Source organism: Cariama cristata, unplaced genomic scaffold, assembly GCF_000690535.1.
Source record: "Cariama cristata isolate BGI_N322 unplaced genomic scaffold, ASM69053v1 scaffold19298, whole genome shotgun sequence".
Classification (NCBI taxonomy): Eukaryota; Metazoa; Chordata; class Aves; order Cariamiformes; family Cariamidae; genus Cariama; species Cariama cristata.
Window position 1 is genome coordinate 12694 of NW_009630835.1, and position 22781 is coordinate 35474.

The 22781-nt window shown below is 38.7% G+C and overlaps 1 protein-coding gene across 1 annotated transcript in view; it reads left to right on the forward strand.

The window, feature by feature from the left end:
- ZCCHC14 (zinc finger, CCHC domain containing 14) overlaps nucleotides 1–22781 on the forward strand; it is a 51568-nt gene that overhangs the window by 12337 nt on the left and 16450 nt on the right. Inside the window, exon 2 of the mRNA XM_009705728.1 lies at nucleotides 1181–1304. Within this exon, the coding sequence (XP_009704030.1) occupies nucleotides 1181–1304 (124 nt within the window). The remainder of the gene's footprint in view (nucleotides 1–1180; nucleotides 1305–22781) is intronic.

The window sequence follows — 22781 nt, forward strand, 5'->3', positions numbered from 1 at the left end:
TCATGGCACTGTCTCAAGTCAACGGGGTCTGAGTGAGCTTTTTCCTTACAGGGACCTGTAGTCGCTGGTATTAGTTACCATGAATAAAGGGTAGCTTCTTTTGTTATGTCAAGATGCACATTTTCTCCTATGATTTGTGAAATGCTAAAATCCCTGTTAAATTCTAATTACAACTCTCCATATCAGGATTTCATGTTGATTCAAAATGTGGCAACTGACCATTCAACTAATGTGTTAGTTAGTATGAATACTTTTGTTACTCTTATTTACCTCTTTAAAGCACACTTTCCTCTTTCAGATACTTAAACTTTTGTGTTCAGTACCGCTAATGTAAGTGTTCATCCACTTCTGCTTCTCATTATCTAGAAAACAAGAGAGTAATTGCCTTATGAGGCAGGCGTTGAATGTTACACTACAAGTAATAGAAGTCTTTATGTGTTGCTGCAAAATTGTGAATGCTCTTGTGGACAGCAGCTGAAGTGGGCAGTGTTCAGTTCTGCTTCTTCTAATGAGTTATGTTTGTTTCTGTAGCTTGAAGTAGTGGTGAAAATATGTTTCCTTATGCTAAATGCAGTTTAGAAGGTATTTATTGGGCCATGAAGTCTGTTTTGATGATGTGGCCTTCTGCTTGGGCATTTTTAGTGTGTGATTTTTTTTCATTGAAATATGGTCACGATAGCAGGCTTTTAAATGGCAAAGACAAGAAAATTAGTTTTTTGCTAAATTGGAATTCAGTGCTTGTAATCTGTGTGGAAATACTTTGAAATGGCTTGAGTCTGCATCTGTGTAGGTAGGTGACATAACATAAAAATGGTGTTTTCCAAGAGCCCTTTTCCCCTAGTTCTTGTTGAAAAGTTAAGAACTGCAGTGTGGAGAGGTTAAGGGTCTTGCAATATCTCTACAATTGACTGCTGTGTGACTACTGTTTAAAAAAGAATTATACTTTAAGTAGCTTTATAGATTAGCCAAGATAATCTAGATTTGTGAATAGCTGCTGACTGAAACAACTTCCCTGAACTGTTACTTGTGGAATATCAGTAGTAACACCCCTTGATTTTAAAAGAAGCAAACGTCTCCTAGCTGCCTTCGAAGTGGTTCTGCTCACTCTGGAGGAAGGTGTGATGTTTGCGCATTCCCTCAGTTTATTTTATTGGATTTTTGTGGTTTTTTTTCTTCCCAGGTCACTCCAAGGTCTGAGACCCCCATCAACAGTGTCAGTAACAGTTTGGAAAATGTGCTACATACATCAACACATTCCATTGAGGAGTCATTACCCAAGAGGCCTTCTGGGAAGCACTCCAAAGGTGTGTCCTTTTCCGCATGCGTACTTCCAAGGGGGGGGAAGGAACTTGCATCTCTTGATGGCGATTAGGGTTATTTTAATTGCGACTGGAGACTGGAATTTTGCTTCTTTACTCCTGGGTTGGGTTGAGCAAAGGAAGTCATGGAAGGGCTTTTGTGGGAAGTGTTAGTGAGACATTACTGTTCTTTCGGGCCAACTTTGGACCGACTCTGACATGTATCAGTGAAAAATGGACAGCGAGAGACAAGTATGCTTATTCTTCTGTTGGGAAATAAGCAAGAAAGTTCCTTAGGAGTTGAAATACCAGCTTAGTTCTCATGAAATACTATTTTCTCAAACAGCGAATATCTCTGACACTCCACCTCTCATCCTTATAGTAGCAGGTTATTTCTTGGATGAAGCATATGGTGATGAGTGTTGCTTTACTGGGGAGAAGAAAAGGTATTTACAACAGCAGTTAGGCTTCTGGTTCCACCTCTCTCTTGGTTCCTAAGAAAGTGTCAGTGAGAAGCTGAGGGAAGAGGCATGGAGGATAGGAAAGAGAGCTTGCACCTTTCTTAGCACACGTGTGCATCCTGAATGTTGTTACAAAATAAGTCTGATTTCTGTAATGCTGTATTGCATGCTGACCTGGCTAAGAACTGGGCTTAGCAAATTTGAGTGAATAAGTATGCATTCCACTTCCACGCTCCAGGGTATGATTACAGATATTAAAATGTCTAGGTTAAAATGTGACTAACAATATTTTTGTTTAATACATACAAAAAGCACTGTTAAGTGAGCAAAGTCTTTGAACTGTGAGCTGCTATTTGTATAGAACAGCTTTTGTGAACTTTCTGGTATTAATAAAAATAGCTCTGTATGGCAGAACTAATGCAGGGGAAATATACCATCACATTAGCAGCACTAGTATACTGCTTTCAGATGTCATTAAAAATGTTTTCTGGGACCATATAAATTTTTTTTTAATTTGGAATTGGTCTTCAGCGTTCTGTTCCCTTCTCCGCCACTGGCTTGCTGCATAACCTTGCAAATACAGTTTCATACCACATAAATGGTGATCAGGAATTGCAAAGCATGTCTTTACTCAGAGGAACTGATACAGATTGGAAAGGGTTAAATATCCCAAGGAAATGTTCTTAGCTTGCCTCCACCAGACTTCCTTTTCTGTGACACACTCCAGTATAATCCCAGTAGCTGTAAGTAGCAATAATTTTTTACAGCAGAATAGTGCTGTAAGTAGCTGTTTCTCCAGCTGTAAAAGCTATCAGGGTAGAAGAAAATGCAACACTAAGCAGAAGCATGGCTAGGTTTGTGGCTTTCATCTGATTAAAAATAGGACAGGGTTCAACACTATTTTCATTTGTACTCAGTGATTGCTATTCCAGTACCATATATGCCAAGATTAGTCATGGTACACTGTGAAAATTAATTAGGTTTTCCTCTGATGCGTTTTTCTCTTCTAGAATACCTCCTTATTTTTCAGAGAATGTAGCTTTTTCATTTACAGATTGCCTTAGTGATGGTTGGTAAAAGGAGTTGTGGAACAAAGAGTTTTCTTACTAACTGATACTCTGCTTTCTGGTTCACTAGCAGCAAAGCTTGTGTTGAGTTCTCCTTGATACAGGATGATCTGTCTGGTAGGAAATTCTGCCTCAGACAGCTGGAGTACAGCTGAAGATTATTTGCCAGCCTGGAGCCACCATTGCTTGCTTACAGATTTCTAGTTGTCGTAGCAGACAGACATGTCTCTTAATTTTGCAGGACCCGCTAACTTTTTAACCTAGAGCCCATAAAATTCAGTCATGAGAGTATGGGATGGACAGGTTGCTTGACCAGTTGTGTAATTCCTGTGTTGCTATCTTCTAGTGAGTCTTGTTTCAGATAGCTTGAGAGGACAGGATTTCTTCTCACTTGTGGTCAGGAATAGGGAGCTGCCTGTTTGTCATTCCTCTGCTGCAAAGTACTGGAGCTGGAAGTGTCTCAGTTAAAAAGCTGTAGCTGAAACAGAAGAAAAATGAGAAAGCTCACGTAAGGTGCAGTATCGATTGTGCTTAGTTGGATTAGAGACAGTTTGTATTAATCCTGTGAATGGTTTTAGTCCTGATTTGTAGAAATGTCAGTAATATAACATGCTCTGTATATAGTTGAACAGTGACTGGGTTTGTAGTGGGCTTGGACCTGGAAGGTATCAGTGGCTGTATTTTCTCTAATCCACACTTTGAAACTAGCTTTTAGCATAAAATATTTCAAGTTTCTACACGGGAGAGACACGAGAAGAGCAGAGTATATTGCTGAATACTCTTTAACAAAGTGTGGTGGAAGTTTATATGCACTTATGTTTGCATTAAGTGGTTAGCTGGAAACATGCATACATGCTTCATGTAGAGACGTGTCAAATACATCTGAATAATTTCACCATCCTGTGTGCACAGAATATTGCTGCCTTGGGAAATGAATTTATAAAATGAGTGTCAGTCTGAGAAGTCGATAAACCTTTCCTTTTATCTGAGGCCCAGCTAACTGTGGGAACACTCTGAGGTGCTGGAGTACTGGATCCCTGCTGCAATGCCCAAGTTGTTGGGAGTGGTGACCAGCGGGGGGGCAATCATATGGGTATTTAGCAAAACTCACCAATTTTTCTATGCTGTTCCTTCAGACTTAGCTAAAGCCCCTTCTCCCTTCTGCGTGCATCAGTGCTAAAGCAGGATAAACCAGATGGACATTTCTGCAAAGTAGAGTTGTGACACTAGGAAGATTCTGTACCTGTTGACATAAGCATTTCAGGTATCTGTGCTTTATGTGGCCTTTGAGTTTGTAAAATAAAGTTCAAAGATTTGGCCTATGCAAGTTTAGAAAAAATACGATTAGTGTTGACATAGAAGGATGTGGACCTCTTCTGAAGTCTACTAGCTGTAACACGCAGTATAAATTGTGCTTTTTACGCATATTTTTTTGATCGGTGATTTAGGATTGTTCAAACCTGTTTTCACAGATGTGGAAGTTATTTTAACTGGAAGTAACTTTGGGAAATGGTGATTTTTCCCTGTTTTCAGGGACTGGCTATTGTGCTTGTAAGGTGCAGACAGGCTTATTGACAGGTCTCGCTGCTCAAGGAGAACAGGCGAATACGGATAGATTCTTGTGTTATATGTAACTGAAATTCCAAGGGGGATGTGTTGCTAGATCTTTCTGTCTTTTTCCACTGTTTCTAGGACATAGTGAGGTTTTAACTATGGTTTCAATACTGATCAGAACAAAATTAAATTTAAATAAGGTTAGGCATTTCTTGCATACGGGATGAGCTGAGTGCCACACTGTTTTCCTTTGTGTTGCCCTAGGCTTTCTTCTGCAATACCACAAGAATTGAACCACTGCAAATACAGCTGCAGAAGGTACCAGTGTCAGAAATGTTGCTTCCAGTTTCAAAGATGAGATTTCATGCTTGCAAATGCTTGCCTGATAGGCACGTACTTTAGCAACAGCACAGCTGTGTAGTGATGGTCCCTTCTATAGAGGGGTTTGTGTTTCTCAGCACAATGCCAGCAAAGTGGGCAAACTTACTTGGAGGGATTCTGATAAAGGCACCGAGGCTGGTTCTCTTAAATTCAGGGTTTTACGTTATGTTTTCTGGGGAGCTACCCTAGAACCTTTTCCCAGTAGCAAGTGCCCCAGGTGGTTAAAGAAGGTCACTGGTTAAAAATAGTATATTCACTAGTAACTTTTGTTTTGCAGGCAATCCTGTGCTGGTAGCTAAGGGAAATTCAGTTGTTATACCAAAGTCCAGAAGGAGATATCTGACCTATGGGAAGTCCCATTCACAGAGCTAATTTGTAACGAGCCTATGGATGTAGAGTTGTTCAGACCTGATGTGGCAATTCCCAAAAGAAAGTAGTTACAGTCATCAAAGCTGAATGAAAAACTGTTTATTTTTTAAAAAAGCAATAGGAATTTCCTATGCACCAGAGATGTTATTAATTACTCTTACTGTAAGGCTCCGAGCAGAACGGTTTGGCCATTAGGTGGATAGCACTGTAGGCAAGTACTACTCTGTGCACGTGACATATTTTAGCAATGTATTAAACATGGTCAGTGACCACAGCATATTTTCCAAAAGCACAGTGGAATAAAGTACATTAGACCAGATGCTGAAGTACAGAACAAAAGAATCTTTATAATAAATGCAATGTAAGTTGCAGAACAGTACAGTATGTTCATACTGTAATTTCTCATAATACTAAGTAAAATTTTGATTTGTCACAGCCTCGGTTTTAAATTTTCTGCAGTGGAAATTCTGTGTTGGCATTTATAAGATGTTCATTAAAGCTATGAGGCTTTGCAGGTGGCATTTACCACTGTTTTCCTCCATAAAGCAGTCTGGAAGATGTTTTCCTCGACTGAGTAAGTCTCAATTTCTGCAAAGTGACAACAATTCCCCTATTCTTGTGCTTCCTGTATATTTATCTTGCCTTTCCTCTGTTGCCACACAAAACCTCAAAATTGTCTCCGAGCCAGTCTGATTTCAAATGAAGCAACTGTTGAAATGTGATCCTTATATAGTGAAGCTCAATCACAATTCTTGCAACACATGCATCTAATGATAGGCATAAACTGCTTTCGGTGGACAGCGAGGACTAAAGCTTTTACATGTAAAATGGGTGCAGTAGGCTTTATTCTACAATCTGTACTCCATTTAGTACTCCTGCTGAGCACAGTAAAACTTCTTGCTTGATTGAAGGTATGCTATTAGTCCCCATACAGGGTTCTGCAAAACCTTGACAGTGTCCCAGGCTAGAATAAATACATAGACTAGCACATGACTTCCTGGACAAAAGGAGCTGCAGTCTGTGGAGGTGAGGAAAAACAAATTTTAGAGAAAATGCATCTCAGTAATGTATTGATATAATTTTGGATTAATATTAGGATGTAAAATATACTCTTGTTTGCAGTAATCTTGTTGACCTCAGGTAGGATATGAGTTGCAGGTAGGTTAAGCCGGTTGTTATGTGCAGCAAGCTTTGGTATCTAAATTGTTTATTACAATAGTCAACAGAAACGTGTGGTGTAAGCTATCCAGAACTTTTAACCACTATTTTTGCTACCAAATTTATTTTCTTTGGCAAAATGTATTTGTATGGTCTTGCACTTTTTTTTTGTCTCCCACTTCCTTGACTCATCCTTTTTTCCACAAGAAACTAGACTGCAGGAGCTCTTAGTTAATGACAATCAACAGTCTTTTCCTCCTGAAATGTTTGATGCCAGTTGTTCAGTCTGTTAAAGGCAGAGAGAAAATACAGGGGGAGAAAAAAAGCTCTGAGATCTTTCTGGTTCAGGGTCCAGACTTTATAGTGCCTTGTTCTACATCAGTTGTGTAGCTGGATTATTCTATTTTTAAGTAAATACATCATCTCCAACAATACTGGGTCAACTACTGTTAGGGTAGGGCTTAAAGAAATATGTAGGCTATGATAATCCTTCAGGAAAAATCTCCCTCTACCAACTGTATATAATTTTTCAGCTGTTTGTATATGTCTTCGTTTATTTTATCTCTGAAGTAGAACTCTGCTTCTAAACTTCAGCACTGTTAGGTTGTTAGATCACACACAAGGCATTGCATTCCCAACTTACTGTCTCTAATATACTAGTTGTTTTATGAGTATCAGGTATTTAGAGTTAATTCTAGCAATCAAATCCAAGGATTAGTGTACTTCAAAAAAAAAAAAAAAGTTTTGATGTTGCATATTTCCCCTGTGCTAGATTATTGTATATTAAGAAATTTCTTGAAGCCTGTCTGTTGCATAAATCATGCAGCGTGGTCTTCAGTAGTTGGAGTTGGAGTTCAGTTAAGGTTGGAGATTTAACTTTGCAGTAAGGACAATAATCATGATTTTTTTTTAATTTAGTTTTTAAAAAAAAATCAAAACCATTGCATTTCATCAAGTTTTTACTGATTGTGCAGTTGTACTCTGTGCTTATGTAGGCAGGCACCAAAGCCCACTTTATGTCTCCAAAGCCAGAGGCCAGGTTAAGTAGCTCACCCTTGGGCTGTGTCAGAGCTGGGAGTAGTTCCACGCTCCTGGGGCTGCACTTGGACTCTGGCAAATTTATGTCATTAACTGTTAATAAGTTAACTTTTGTACTCTCTCGAGGTTGGAGTTGGTATTTCTTTGTCATCCTTGTTACCTCCCTTTCCACGTAACAAGACTTATCAGGAGAGATCATGGGTTGCTTTGACAAGATACAAAGGGGGAGGAGGGGAGAGCAGCATGGGGACTCTTCTAGCTGAATTAAAAGTAGGCTTCTGATCTGCCTACTCATGCCATAATTGTCATGAACTTTGTGTGCAAATACTTAAAGGTGCTTTTTACTGACACTTGTAATTCATGGCCTAGATTCCTTCACGAGGGCAGCCCTTTGTGGTTCACAGGCACTTTACATGAAGAGTTAAAGGTCTACCCTTGGCCAAGAGCTGCAGTGAGTTGGCTTCAGGAGAAAGTCATGCTGTCTGTATTTACCAGTGGCTGTTGTTTGAGTTCATAACAGAAGACTCTCTAATGTGCATTTCCTATAAGCAGTTTTAATTGCATATATACTGTATGCCTTGTTCATATATTCACCTAAAATAATGCTTATATAAAGCATATACCTAAGGGCAGTATCTTGAATCTGCTGAGGGTTCTTTTTCTTTAGTCTACTTTGGGCTGCTTGCTTGTCTTTCCTCAGTAAAGGTGATGGAATCACTCTGCTTGGGCAGCTCTGTCAGTCCCTACCTTATTAAATATTGAGCCCATTGATTAAATTAATTCAAATTTGACAGAGATATTTGGAGTTTTTGTCTACAGTAGTGTCTGGATAGAAGAGACTCATTCATGCTTCAGTCAAGAGGAGAGGTGAGAACAGTTCAGCCCTTATCATGTTTTGTCTGTCCAGCCACTTATTGTGTTTGTTTTTTCTGGACTAGAGGCAACATGCACTGATTGTTGCCCAGTTGGCAGAGCAAAAAAGTCCTGTGCACATCACTGTAGGGGATGTGAGACTGAACTGGCATCCCGCAGAAGTAAATGGGTATGCGAGAGAGGCATGTGTCTTGCAATGGTAAGTGTGCCTGGGGAAGGAAGGTAGCTAGTTATGTGTGTATGTTTAGGGAATGTGTGGAAAATTTGGCAAGATTTAAGGTAGATGGGGAAAGTAGTATTGTTGTAGGTCTGTCATAGGGGATATGGGGCTGGAGTTTCTGCAGAAGAGAAGAGATACACAGCATGGGTCCACGGGGGAAAAAAAGTCTTCATTTTGCTCCTTACTAATTAATCTTGCTTTTATTTATTCTTACATTATATAAAGACTTCTTCTGATTTTGTGTACTGGGCAATGTAACTTTCTCATCAAACACTAGAAAATGGCCAGCTTTCTGTTAAAGTAAGGTTTGACAATGAAGCACTTGATTTTGAGTGCTCTGAAGCCTGTTCAGTTTGGTTTTAGTGGGAGTTGGATGATACTTCTGTTTATAATGAACCAGAAACAAGCTACTCTGAAAAATAAATTCTAAGAATAGTATGCTGTTAAATTCAGCCATGTCAAGGAGTTTACCTTGCTGTAATGCATTCCTGAGGCAGATTCCTGATCATAGAATTGTTTCATAGCATCATAAAATGGTTTGGGTTGGAGAGGACCTTAAAGATCATCCAATTCCAACCCCCCTGCTATGGACAGGAACAACTTCCACCAGACCAGGTTGCTCAAAGCCCCATCCAACCCGACCTTGAACACTTCCAGGGATCTTAGATAATGACAACGTAGTTGTCAATGTCTAATGTGAGACAATAAACTCATATAATACTATTTGCCTTTTTCCATGGCTCTTCAGAAGCACAGGAGGCAGCACTTAGGCATGTACATTCCTAGAAGGACTCTCTTGTATTACCAGTTCACGTTTATGAAGTCCTGGAAGTGCCTGCTGTGGCACATTCGTTGTTAATGCAGAGGAATGAATAGCCATTACCTCAACAGCTATGGAAGCAATAGCATGACCTTCTGCCAGTAATGGAAACAACATAAGCAACCTCAGCTTTTAATTAAAATCACATTAAATGAGCAAAACCTGTTTTTCTCATATCTTTAGGTAATGGCTTAATGCAGAGCATCTTCTGGAAAAAAAAGTAGATTCTGTTCTTGAAAGAGAATGAGTTGTGAAAACTTTACCTGGTGTACATCTTGGTGGAACTAATGCTTAAACCTGCATTGATACTGAAAATCCTTTATGAAGGCGGGGGTGGGGGGAGTGGAAATTTGAAATTAAACTTATTGAAGGATAGAAAACACGTCATGCAGGACTTCAGGAAAAAAGACAAAGGTGAACAGTAACTGCTGATTCTTGTCTCCTGGCAATTTCTGCTGCAGCCTGATGGCAAATGGTTCACTAGGACTGGACGTTTCTGTGTCCACTGTGAAAATTGAGTAAGGGATGTATGAAATGTTCAGAAATGCTCAGCTGTTTATTGCATCTCTTCAGAACTTAACACCCTTTAACATCTGGAAATGTCTGTTTTGAAATAACCCGTTTCACTGCCATATTAAACAGAGAGATACAAGAATTCAAAATAAATGGCTTGCTTATCCTATCTAGGCTTACATTTCCCCTAAACTAAATTGGACCAAAAAAAAAAAAATCACTTTAAAGAAGAAAACAGGAGTGATTCACATGTGTTCCTGAGAAAACCATAATGTCCTTGCACATTTTTTACATACTGTCACGAGTATACTAATGACTAAATAGCAATTTTCTTGTATGGCATGCTTAAGAAGCTTTTATAGCTGATTAGTTGTTAGCTGGTAGACGTTCTTTCCCTTTGCTTATCAGTTTATTGTTAAATTCCCCATTTTCCAAAGCACATTTTTTGTTTTCATATGCCTTGCATTTAGATTAATTCTTTTCTTTCAGAGATGGCTCCCTGAGGATAATAGGCTTAAAGTACAATAATTTTATCAATAGGTAGCTGGAGTCTTTGTAGGTAGTTACATATATAAGTTAGAAATGTTGTCATCCCTGACAGATTTTTGGGTCCAGATCTGAAAATTCATAGGAACTTAAAGTGAACGTTAGGTTTCTTGCTTGAATTTTGTTGTCAGCATTAGGATTCTGACATTGGGGCTTTTCTCTGCAGACCTGAGAGGCTGGCAGTTTTCGAAAGAATCAGACTACAGTAGGGAAAAGATACCAGGCATCGTAGGACTTGAGATAACATTAGAGAAATAGGTGGTATTGGGAATTGGAAAGAATAAATTCTGGTTTCAAGAAGGGCAGTAATGCATGTCACAGGAGGAGATGCATTATCCTTAGTACTGAGCACTGACATGACATACTGGTCTGGTTTGAAAATGAGGAGGTAGGTGGAGAGGAACGATGAGAACATGTCACAAAAGAAGCTGTTTACTTTGCCAGCAATTTTCTTTGCTTCCCCTACTACTACAGCAAAAATTTCTTTACTCTGCTTCCCTTGTTTCTAATCTGAAAGTGACCTTCTTTAGTAAATGGCAACGCTTTATTTCCATGGAAGTGATCATGATTTCTCACATTCAGTATCTGGCACAAGGGAACAGATGGACTGCAAAGAAGAAACACCAAATGTAATAATACTTACGCTAGTGAGAGAGACCTTTTCAAATGGTAACTCATGAATCTAACTGCAGGACATGTGCAGTTAGAGGGGAGGAAATTGGTCATGTTTTTCAACGGTGTTCTCCTGCACTTTGACTACCAGCTGATGCCAGCCTTCGTTCACAGGTCAGAAGACAGTGGGGAATTTATTATTATCTTTTTTTTAGGCTGCAGATTCAAACTCGGAAGGAATTGGTGCCTTGTGTCCTTTGAGGATCACTGTGCAACAGCTACCGATTCTTCTGTTCTAGATATGGGTTTGCCTGTGACTTACTGTAGAGTCTTGTTTATGTATCCATCAAGCTAGAGTAGTTCTTGCTTCATATCAGGGCTGGCTTAATGTTTGTATGGCTCTCTGAGAAAAAAAACTCAGATTTGTATCAAAATGTCTGGGATTATTCAAATTGGTGGTCAGAAGGGCTCTTTGGACACTCTTTGTAGACAGAAGCAAGTTCCTCCCCTTTGTTTTGCTTAAATAGTTACATATTATTTCTTAAATTATATGTGCCTTCAGTAACTGACATCTCCTTTTGCTAATAACCAAGCAAGAAAATGGTGCTATTAACATTGTGTTCATTATAAATAGAATCAAATTGAAGAAAGAATGAAGCTGAGAACAGTCAAAGCAGTGAAACCTTGTGTATTCATTCAATTTTATTTATGGTTGTTTAAAGAAAGTTGGATTCTTCTGTTTAATGCATGCTTAATGTAGTTTTCATAAACTGCATCTGTTGAAAAATGCCAGAGCAGAGCCAGATATTGAGACCTGGATTAAGAGATTTGACAGCTGTATGGGTAATGAAAGCATCTAGAGTTGTTCATGGGTTGATGCAAGGAGTAAGTTGAGAACAAAATCTCATTTGGGGATTGCAGATAGTGGAAACTGGGGGAAGTTTAAGGGGTCACACTGCCCCAAACCTGTGTATAGCAGAGTATCTCGTACTTAAGAAGTATTTGATGCTAGTGCTGTCAGATGTTTTCCTGCAATAGAGGAGCTGTGGCTCTGATCGATATGGTGTATCTGTTGCCGTGTGCCACACAAGTAGAGGAGGAGACAAATAGTCAGCCTGGGCATTGTTGAGGTGCTCTGTCAGATTTCATTTCTAATTTTATTTTCTTTTGTTCTTTTAGGCTGGAAAGTCACAGGCTGCAATTATGCAAAACAATGGTTTTGATTAAAGTAAATTTTATTTCTCAGGTGCATGGAAATGCTAAGCTAAAAGGTTAATGTTTCATTTGCTTTCTGACTTGTTGTTTTATCTCCCTGGGAAAAAAGCAGTGGACTTGCTGCATTACTTCACTGCCTGGAGTGGATGCATTTCATCAGCGTATGGTGCGGTTGCTATTTTTAACAGTAACTCAAAGGGGTAGCCCTGCTAAAATTACATCATTAATATACACAGCTGAAAAGAAATGGCATAAAACACAACAGTGCCTTAAAAGATTCTATCTATTGTGTTTTCCGCTTCTGTGGATGAATTATTCAGTGTGTATCATTCAAGCAAAGATATAGTTGGACCGCCCCATGTGCAAAGCATTTGGAGTTTGTTTTCTTGTAAACAGTCCTGTACAGGAGTGTAATAAGTGAACTTTGTCTGCAAAAACAGTAGGTATGAACTAGGCATTAGTGGCTTGGGGAGCTCCAAGTTTATTCCTTCCTGTCCCTTTTATTAAATAGTTCAGGGATTTGCTAGATATCCTACTACTGCAAAAGGTGGTGGGGGACTAGAGCCTTAAACTCTAGTTCTGCCAGAAGTGTATTTTGTTTCATTCTGTACTGCATGCTGAAGAATCTGGTGGCAAGTGTGGAGACTGAAAGGTTCAAGACTTTGAGGTTTTTAGTGGATGGGCTTTTGTTTTGTTTCTGTTCTTTTAACTTCAGTTCCTGGGCATTCATTCTCACTGCCTTGGCAAATACTAATAAATTCTGCTTTGGTCTTCTCTTCCCTCTTGTATTTGCTTCATAGATGTGTTACAGAAACAGTTGTCTAATAGTTGTACATTATCTCAGAATAAGTTTAAATGCTGAATTAGAACTTTTTTTTCTGTCTCTTTGAATTACGGGTCAAATCTTGTCTGGGATCCAGAATGAAGGAACAATGATTTATACAAAAGTGTAAAAGGGAACAAGAATATTAAAGCCTGAGACCAGAGACCTGAAAATGTACAAGAACATAATTGCAAACAAAAGGAGAACCTCACAGAAGTGGTGGTGCAGAGCAGTATTTGTTGCTCACTGAGCTGAGCACTTGAATGCATTTGTGGCTCTTGGCAAGACTGTATGTACTCAAGGTTTTGCCTATTCTAGACTAGTCCCTTGAACTGGTGTTTTTACATCGTATGCTGACAGAATATTTTTTCATTGTTAACAAGGTTTTCATGCTATAGTTTTTTAGAAGAAAAAAATTTAAGTTGGTGTAAAATTACTTTGTCCTTGCTGGTCATGCCTGCTTGTTATTGCAGCCTTAGTCATGAGTTTCAAGATGCTGAAACTGTTCTCAAAAATGCGGAAAACAGCACGTGCTTATTTACATGAGCATTTAACTGTGCTGGTCTGGAGTAGCTGTCTTTCAAATAACCGCATGTATTCATGTGCCTTTGAGTTTGAAATGCACATCTCTGCTGTATTTTTGCTTTGGAGTTGGAAACTCTTAACTCCTTTAGGTAGCTGAAGAAATCCTTTGGCCAAGATTGGAGCAGCCGGCCATCTGATCTCCGCGCTCTGGTGTTTTATCACCAGATTGCCCTTCAAGCCAGGGCATGCTGGCTGAGCAGCTGCTGCCTTATCTGACTGACAGGGGTCCATCTATGCCGAGATATGGTTACATGCTGCAGCCCACAATCTGTATCTGACTGTCCTGTAGAGAAGAAGAAATACATATAAATATATGTTTATATAATATGTATAATTAATGTATGTACACGTGATGTTCAGGTCCTGATTTAGTGACTTTTAAGCTTAAAGCGTTGCTGGGCAAATGCTCGTTGGATGCAATTGTGATTGATTACAACTGTAATGGTTTTTATGCGGAGGGGACTGGGTCTTTTTATTGAAGAGTAATAGTGGATTATAATTATCGAAGTGGGACCTAGAAGACTTAAATTAATAAAATCTTGTGTGATGAAGGAAAAGTAGTGGGTAGTAGGCAACCTTAACTCAGTTCCCATTTTCCTCATCTCTCCAAAAAAGCTGATCTGTTGTTAGTTCAAACTGTACTCAAAGGTGGCATCTTGCATTATTTCAGTGGCGGGTCTGGTGTGTTGGTGGGAGGCTCGATTTGTCCATCTGTATTTAGGACATTGCTCAAAACTTCAAAGCGAATGCCAGCTCGAATTCCCAGCTGTGGTGACTACCTGAATGTGTCACATTTTCCCCATCTGGTTTCCTTTTCAGAGTGCATCGATGAGGTTTGTATTCTCTTTCTAAGCCCAGGGTAAGTGTCTGTTCCATGCAGACATCCCAACTTCAAAGGCTGCAGCTGAATTGGGTTTGTATCCTCTGGTGATGTTTGGGATTTAGGGAAGCCTAGATTTTCTGGGGTTTGGTATACTTCAGCACAAAGACTGTGATTAGGGAAAGGGCCTACGCTACCGAGAGTGTTTTTCATGGAAAACTGAGTTTGCATTTTTAGTTTTGTAGGTGAATATAGCATTCAGATTAGAATTAATCATCCTGGCTCGACTTGGGTTTGCGGGGGTTCAGTGAATTATGTGCCAGAGAAAATCCCTTCTAGGGAAGCGTAAGACTTCTCTACGATGAGCTAACCTTCTCTTAAAAATAAGAAACAAAGCCAATATTTTGTTTAAAAGTGATCTAAGAACAGTAAATAAAACAATCACTTGATCAGATAAAACTAGACTAAATATACAACTGCATGTTACTTACCCAGTAAGTAAAAGTATTTATATACAAAGTTAAACATCTCTCTTGATTGCAGGGATATTTTTACTAGCATGGGCTGTGGAATTAGGTATGGGCGGCCTGCTTATTTTAATTGCCTATACGAGAATGTATGTTAGCAGTTACTGAAGCTGTGTTCAATAAGAGCATTTGGGTTTATGGTCACTTCTGCGGAGTAATTTTTAAAATGACCTATGCGTTCCTCCAAGAAGTCGACTGTCCTTAAATTGGAGAAGGAAGATGAGTCATTGGGCCAAATTTCTAAGCAAATTCAGGACACAGCTGCATTCATAACTTACACATGCTTTTCTCAGTTGTATGAGAATAGTTAATTAGCTGGAGTTACATGCAGAATTAGCCACCTTGGGGAATTAGGCAGTAAATATATTTTAGAGATTAAATTCTAAAGTCCTTTAAAAAACAAGCAGCCCCCCAGCCCCCAAGCAACAAAATCTGAGCACATGCTTAACTGTGACCAACGTCTCTGAATTTGTTGTAGGATACCTCTAAGCCTTCAGTGTTGCAAGTGTTTACCTAAAATTGTGCTTGAGAATGCCACAGTGTTTCCATGGTATTAAAAAACATAGTTAAGGATTCCTCTTTGGATATGTTCTGCCTGACATTATAAAGAGATATATCTTAGCTTGATTAGAGCTACTTGAGTTAAGGAGTATGTTTTACCGGTTGCTCAATTGTCCCTAACTAATGTCAAACTCTTCCAGCCTTTCTTGGCTCTGTATCATAGCTCTCTTTCTGCCCCGAGCATTATTGTGTATATTTTAACAGCGTATCCTTGGTAAGTATATGTTTCAAGGCACAGCACCTGTTTAGTGACATGCGTTGGTGCTCAGATTTAGTAAGGCAGTGGAGCTGTTACACAAATATGTCCAATCCAGGAGCCCTTTCTGGATAATTTATTCTGTTAAAACTTCTTCTGGCATTAGAAAAGAAAATAGGCAACTTGTAAGGCCGTTGTCCGTTCAGTGGCAATGGCAGGCAGTTCAGCAGCAGTAATGCAAAAGTTCATACTCTTGGCCTGAAGTATTTGGTAAGAAAAACCTTCAAATTAGTGTTTGAAGCTGTATCTTGATTTTGAAAGCAGCTGACTGATTCTTCTGGGTTTTACATTTTCCTGTCCAGATGAGTCTCCTCCAGCCTTCAGTGCAGACAGCTTTTTGTTTTATTGAAGCTTTTGAATCCAAGGAAGTTGCGAAACCATTCTTTAGGTTGATTGGCTTTTGTGGTTGGCTAAAGTGCTGACAGATTCATTCAGTATTACTCTCAAAACAATGTATGAATTCAATTAAAATCTTAAAAGCTAAGATATACAGGCATTTTTGTAAGATCTGTCTTTTTTTGCGAAACGTAAGAAGGTCATTTAGTTGGCAAGCTAAATAAGCCAAACTCAGGAAATAGCAGGAACATGAAAACTACTAGTTTGATTGGGGGCGAGTGATACAATCCCAGCGTGTTATTGCTTCCTATATGCTGCCAAAAGTCAGCTAATGTCCTTGACTTTTAAAAAAAGCTGTGGAATGATTTCCTGTGGAATATTGCAGTTCATAGTCTTAAGTCTTGCTTTTAAATTAAAGTAGGATTAACTTGTCACTTAAACTCATGTTGTAAGTATGTGTTGGTTTTGGTCTTAAATATTGTCTAAATTGGAAGAACTCTTATTTCTTACAAAGAAAAATGACAGTTCTAAGAGCGCTTCTTCTGCTACTGTGGCTGCTAACAGAAATTTTTCATTATGTCCATGAAGCTTTAATTTCCAATGCCTTCCTGTGTGTTTTTGTAGAGGCAACAGCCAGCCAGAAGACTTTCTCGGTAACTAGTAAAACTGTTCTGTTTGGTTATGAGTTTTTTCCTAACTGTAGCTTCCTTTTTAAGCAGACACCATGGAAAAGCTGCTGTCTGCTCTTCTACTTCTAGCCTTAAGAGATACCAGCTGAAAACTGGATGGTGGACCCAGGCTGAGGGTCCAACATACTTTAAACTTGAGTTCTGTTTTCTCCTTTTCTCCACAAAACCATCCGTCTTCTGAAGAGTAGTAGTTCAATTTAGCATTGACTTTTAAGGAACCACAAACCGTTAATCTTAAGAGCAGTAAAGCCCAAAAAGTGGAAGTGCAGGGAACAGCGAGTGATACAACGTGCTCAATAAGTGCTAGCTAGTAGGTCTTGGGTCATGTACTATGACAGACTCTGCTTCATCGGCTTCTGTAACAGGAATGGGCAAGTAGAGGCCCATTTTTTGTCCTTTGCTAAATTTTCCCTCCTTTGTTTTTCTAAATGAAAGCTGTGATGATAATTAGTCCTGTCTCCTGAATTTGTGTTAGCCAGGCAGAATTAGTTCCTGCAGGATACTTGGTTTAAAGAATTTGGTAATCAGAAAATGGCTGCTGTATTTGGAGTCTCAAGTGAATGTGTGACTTCTTTTCCTGAGTGTTTCAATTATTTTTGTATTGCTGTGATCATTGCTAAGTTTCAAAGATACTGTAAATGTAGTAGTCTTCTCTCTGGAACGCAGTCTTTGGTTTTTCTGGACGGGTCAGGCTTCATGGAGGATTTTGAAGATACCTCATGTGGGAAGAATAAGCAAAGATCCTGTGTGCTTTCATATCAACCACAAATTTCCTGCCCTCTTTTGGAAGGGGGAGGTAAATGTTGAATAACTTATGGGTCAATTTAAATACTTCTTAGCAAGCAGCAGCTTTATATTTGCATAAAGGTTTTGGGATCACTTAAGTGTCCCAGTTGCATCTCTTCAATGTTTTTTCAACCCATACCCACTGCATTATGTGAAAACAGGTTAATATCTTAATAAATTACCCTGCTGTGTCTGGAGAGTTCTGAGAATGAGATGTCATTTCTCTTCACTACTAACAGAATAATGAAAGGTCAATCTTACATGACAACTCAATGTAGTGAACTGTAGAGAGAATTGCTTCATCCTTTCCTGTATTCTAGAAGTAGTAAAATAAGGTCATTTTCAAAAAGAAACACTTATTTCCTTACCTGTTTTCCCTTACTTTTAAGGAAATATCCTAAAACACAGTTCTTGATGCTCTTAAGTGGAAGCATTTTTTTTCCCTCCAGCATAGCTATAGATAGACAAGCTCATAGCTGAGTGATCTGCATTTGTCACTGAAGTTAAATTTACCTCTGATACTTTTTAATTACTTGATACACTTACATTTATGAATATATGTCCTGCTTTTTCATGTTCTTTCCCTCCCCAGAAGCACAGTTTCTATAAGTACAAACATTACATACCGGAGAGCATCATTTGTTATTCCATTATTTGGACTCTGGCCCATCAATATTTTGATCCAGATTGGGTATCTCAAAAGGAATAGTTTGTGTGTGAGTTAATGTGTCATGAAACAAGGTGGTTGTTGCTGGTTGTTGAATAGAGCAGAGTTCAAGTTGAATGGTTTCAGTGTCATCCTGCTAGTACTTAGTGATTCAGAACCTGTTAGGTCCAAGTTTGAAAGTTCAAAGTGAGGCTTCAGGGACACTCTTCCCGTGAAGTCTTCCTCTAAAGAAGTCTCAGGGACAGATCAACAGTGCCAGCTCTTCCTTAGCTTTAATAACAAAACTATTACAAGCTAATATTGTAGTTCTCTGATTTGTTGAAAGGAGTTTTAGTAAACAAACACAAGATTGACCTGACTTGAGGTCCTGGGACGTATCATTAACACCAAGTTCTTAGCAACCTGGAGGATGCTGATCAATACCCAAGTTATTTAGATCTCAGTTCTCCCTGATCTGCTTATCTTACGGTCTCTGGCCAACCATTTCTGTATGTGCTTTGAAAACCTAATACTGGATTCTGCAAGTTTTCTTCAGGCCTCCAGTATTGCAGTTAATGAATAATTTAAGTTTTGAGAAGTAGGAAGCTAGGGAAATAAAATAAATTTAGTTGATGAGAAACCTTAGTCATATATATTTGTGGCAGAAGAGGATCAATGTATCTGCTGGTAAGAAGAGTGTATCTAACTTTTGAAATTCTCCATCATAGCCTAAATTAAAAAGCTTTAAAATGACCAGAAATGTGAAAGCAGGAAGCCTTCTGAAAAACAGGCAAAAAAATCCTCTTGAGCTGATACTTAAGCAGTTTCTCAGCTTCAATTTGATTGATCAGTTACTTTTTTGTTAAAATAAAAAAAAAACCAACCCAACAAACCAACCAAAAATCCCAAACTTCATGATTTCATGTGCTTTGTTACCATAAACGTGCTTTGAAACTAGCAAATAAACTGTTTCCTCTGTTTTGTTTTCCTTCTCTCTTGCCTGTATGTATGGGAATATAAATACCGGTGGGTTTGAGGGTTGAGTGGGAAGACTTTGTGGGTTTTTGTTTCCAGTTTTTGTGCAGTCACTTGGGATTACCTTCTGATGTCTAATGGACAACTGTAATTGAGTAATGCTGCTTCTGAAGTCTTTCTTTTAGAAAAACAAGAGGAGATGGCATGTCAAAGTCTTGGTGGTGCATTTTTGGTTTCCACTTCTGTGTAAACAAGGATGTGGAAAGTATTTTATTAGTTCACTTTTGTTAGGTAGACCTTTTCAGCAAAAATTCAATTGCTGTATTTGTGTTTGAATGCTTGTTTCCATGAAGGCACAACTTCATTCATGAAACTTAACAAATCTTTAATCCAGAAGCATCAGTTATGATTATGTACTTGGCCTCTTGTATAACGCAAACTAAAGACTTTTACCAATGATTTTATTTTTAAGCAGGGGAAAAAAACCAAAATGGTAGCATTTCTGCTTTTTTTTTGTCAAGTACCATGTCTCAAGAGCTGCACAGGCTCAACCCAGTCTCATGACACTCAAATTTTACCACCTGAATGCTAGAGAGCAGTATTTCCATGCCATGCCACACAAACTGAACCTACGTGCAGTGATTTAATAAAAAGGAAAATTACTAGCTAGGTATGGAGTAGAAATTACTCTTTCAGACTGTGTGGTAAATAATTCCTGGTAGTATCAATGTCATTCACTGTAACCCCTTTGCTCAGCTCTTGTGATGTGCTCCTGGCTTGCAGTCTTATCTGTAGTTTTCATCTAGCGTTGCACAAAAAAAGCTCTAGACACTCATGTATGCTTTTTTTGGTAAAGAAAACCGCTAAAAAAAAGGCGCTCTATAAAGCTATTCAATCAAAGGAAAAACATACTGGTACAAATTATACTGTTATGCGCAGTAAAACCGGTGAAAAATGGAATGGGTGTTTGATTTAGTTTTAGAGTGCTGGTGTTAGTGCTGAAATATTGGCTATCATGAAAAAGGGCTAGCCTTCAATCAGCGCTTGTGATTATCTTGAATTATTTTTTTATCTTGAATTTTTTTTTTTTTTACTTTTTCAGGAGGAATACAAAAATTCTCAGTGTGGATTGAGACATTGATCTATCCGATCCTTTTACTGGTTAACAGTAGCTTAATCCACAACTTGAAAAAAGAGAGTGAGAAAAAAAACACAACCAACAAGGGGATATTAAGGTGGTTTTCAAAAATGATGTCTTTTCTGCTCTTACCCACATCCACTGCATGTTTTACCCTGACCTTGACCTGGCAGGAGTGGCTAATCCCAAAGGTTTTCAATCATTCTTTGAGTTGATGTAGCTGCTGCCATTTTGGGAGGAGGAGGTCCAAGATCCTCGACTCTCAGAGGGAGAGGCTGGTCAATGGCTGGCATCAAGAAAGCCAGAGCGCTTAATATCTGGTTGTAAGGAGAGGGAAGGAGTTGTCTCTGCCTCAACTGATCAGCCAAATGGGTAAAAATCCCAGGCTGGAGTAAGAAAACAGAACTAAATAAAATGTCTTCAAATTCACTGGATCTGTTTTACTTGGACATTTGGAACGAGGTGGGGGGGTAAGCACTATATGAAAAGGAGAAAAGATGACTTAGTTCCTCTAATGGAACTGCCTCTGTGCTGTGGTATTTCAAATGCAAGCTTCTATACTTGATACAATTCTGTGTACATTTGAAAACTACATGAAGAATACTTTTTTGTTTTAAAAGAATCAGCAAATAAAAATAATAATAAAAGACTATCTTAGGCAATTCTGTTGCAGAAAATCTGAGTGAATTAAGATGTTTTCAAACTGTCTGCTGCCCTTTCAAAGTAGAGTTCAGCTACTGAAAAATCTAATCTAGTAACTATGAACGCATGCTTAGGGTTGTGTGGATATGTCCCAGTACGCTGCCCTTTTCTGAATGGTGTCACAGCCTCCGTGGGAGCCTCTCCTACAGCACTGAAGTTCTACAAACCTCCTTTGTAATTCTCTACCCCTTTCGTATGTTATTTGTGATCTCATCTGACTGTTTCACTTACCTGCCTTAATTTCCCAGATGATTATGGATAAATCTTCACGACGAAAAATCTTCTGTGTCCCTCTACCAATGCAGCTTAGAAAGCCTAGCAGTGAGGGAAGCATGCACATGTACACACACAAGCACTTTTCTTGGATCATTTTACGGGGAAGTGCTGGGAGAGGAGCAGACAGAAAGGTATGTCTCTTGAGATCTTGTGTCAAGGCTGATACCCTGCCAGGCTGCTCTGCTTGGTTCCTGCCCCATGCACAACAACAAAGCCTACCGTGGAGAGCATAGCTGGACTACTTGCGGATGGGTTCTCATTGATTAGTTCCAGACGTAAAGCTCAGATTTAAAGTAGTGCAAATATACTTGCTCTGGCTATCTCCTCAATTAGAAACATTAACTTTTTTTTTTTAATCCCCTGGGTTGAGAAGCTTGGGTTTTGCTGAATTCAGCATCCTGAAAAGGCAACAGTATCGTGTGTCCTTAATTCTGTACAAAGGTTTTTTCTGGTCATGGAATCATTTATAGCCATATTGGGTAGAGTCAGCTCTTTGAGCAATTTCCCATGCTTTTGAGAGTAAATACAGTAAAAAAAACCCACAATAAAACCCTTTTTTTGTTATAATTTGTTAGACAGCAAATTTAATATCCGCTCACTCCTGCTTGGTAGATGGCACCTTTTTCTTCCTGAGTTTTATATGATTAATTGCTCTGAATAAAGTTAAGCTTCATGGTAGGTTTAGGAGGGCTATTTTACTAAAACCAACCCCAAGTTAAATAATACAAAGAGTATGACAAAAACGTACAACTTGACAAATTAAACAAGAACTCTAGAATTTTTTAGATGGATGGTATTTTTCACGGTGTTAGCTAATTAGGAGAAAATTACTGGAGCACTTTATATGACATTAGAAATTATCTAGTCAATTATCCCTAGAAGCATATTGCTGCTGCACAATGAACTGTATTTCATGCTCTAGAACAGACCTAATCTTACCAGATTCAGTTTAGGATCACTGCAGTCAGTACAGAAATACCTACCTAATGGTTCACTTTGCTAATTGCAGTCATTTTCCAGAGGATAAATTCACTGCAGCAGATTATGTTAACTGGACAAGTTCAGACCAGAACTTTAGCATGAAAAGGTCATGTAACTGTCAGCACAACAAAATCCACGAGGTGATTTAAAGTTTGTCATTAACCCACGTAGTAAAACAGAAATAGCTTTATTTTATATTGATAGGTAATCTTATTTTGCTTGAATTACTGTAGAGGAATATTGAATAGATAGAAGAGATGGTACTTGAATACTGTAGAAACGCCAATGATAAGAACAGTTATCATTAGCTGCTGGGTTTGCTATAAATGACAAATGTTAAGTAACACTTGCTCTGTCTTTCCGGCTTGCTTCATCCTACAACAAAAACAGATGTTGCAGCAGCTGACACTAGGCTTTCTACAAGTTATTTGCTCATCCTTCAGCTGTTTCACCTACAGTATGGTAATACTCCCCTCAATATCTACTTTATAAGTTCTTCCTAATTATAATTCTGAAGTACGTATCATTCCAATCAATATTCAGTATGTTTTAACT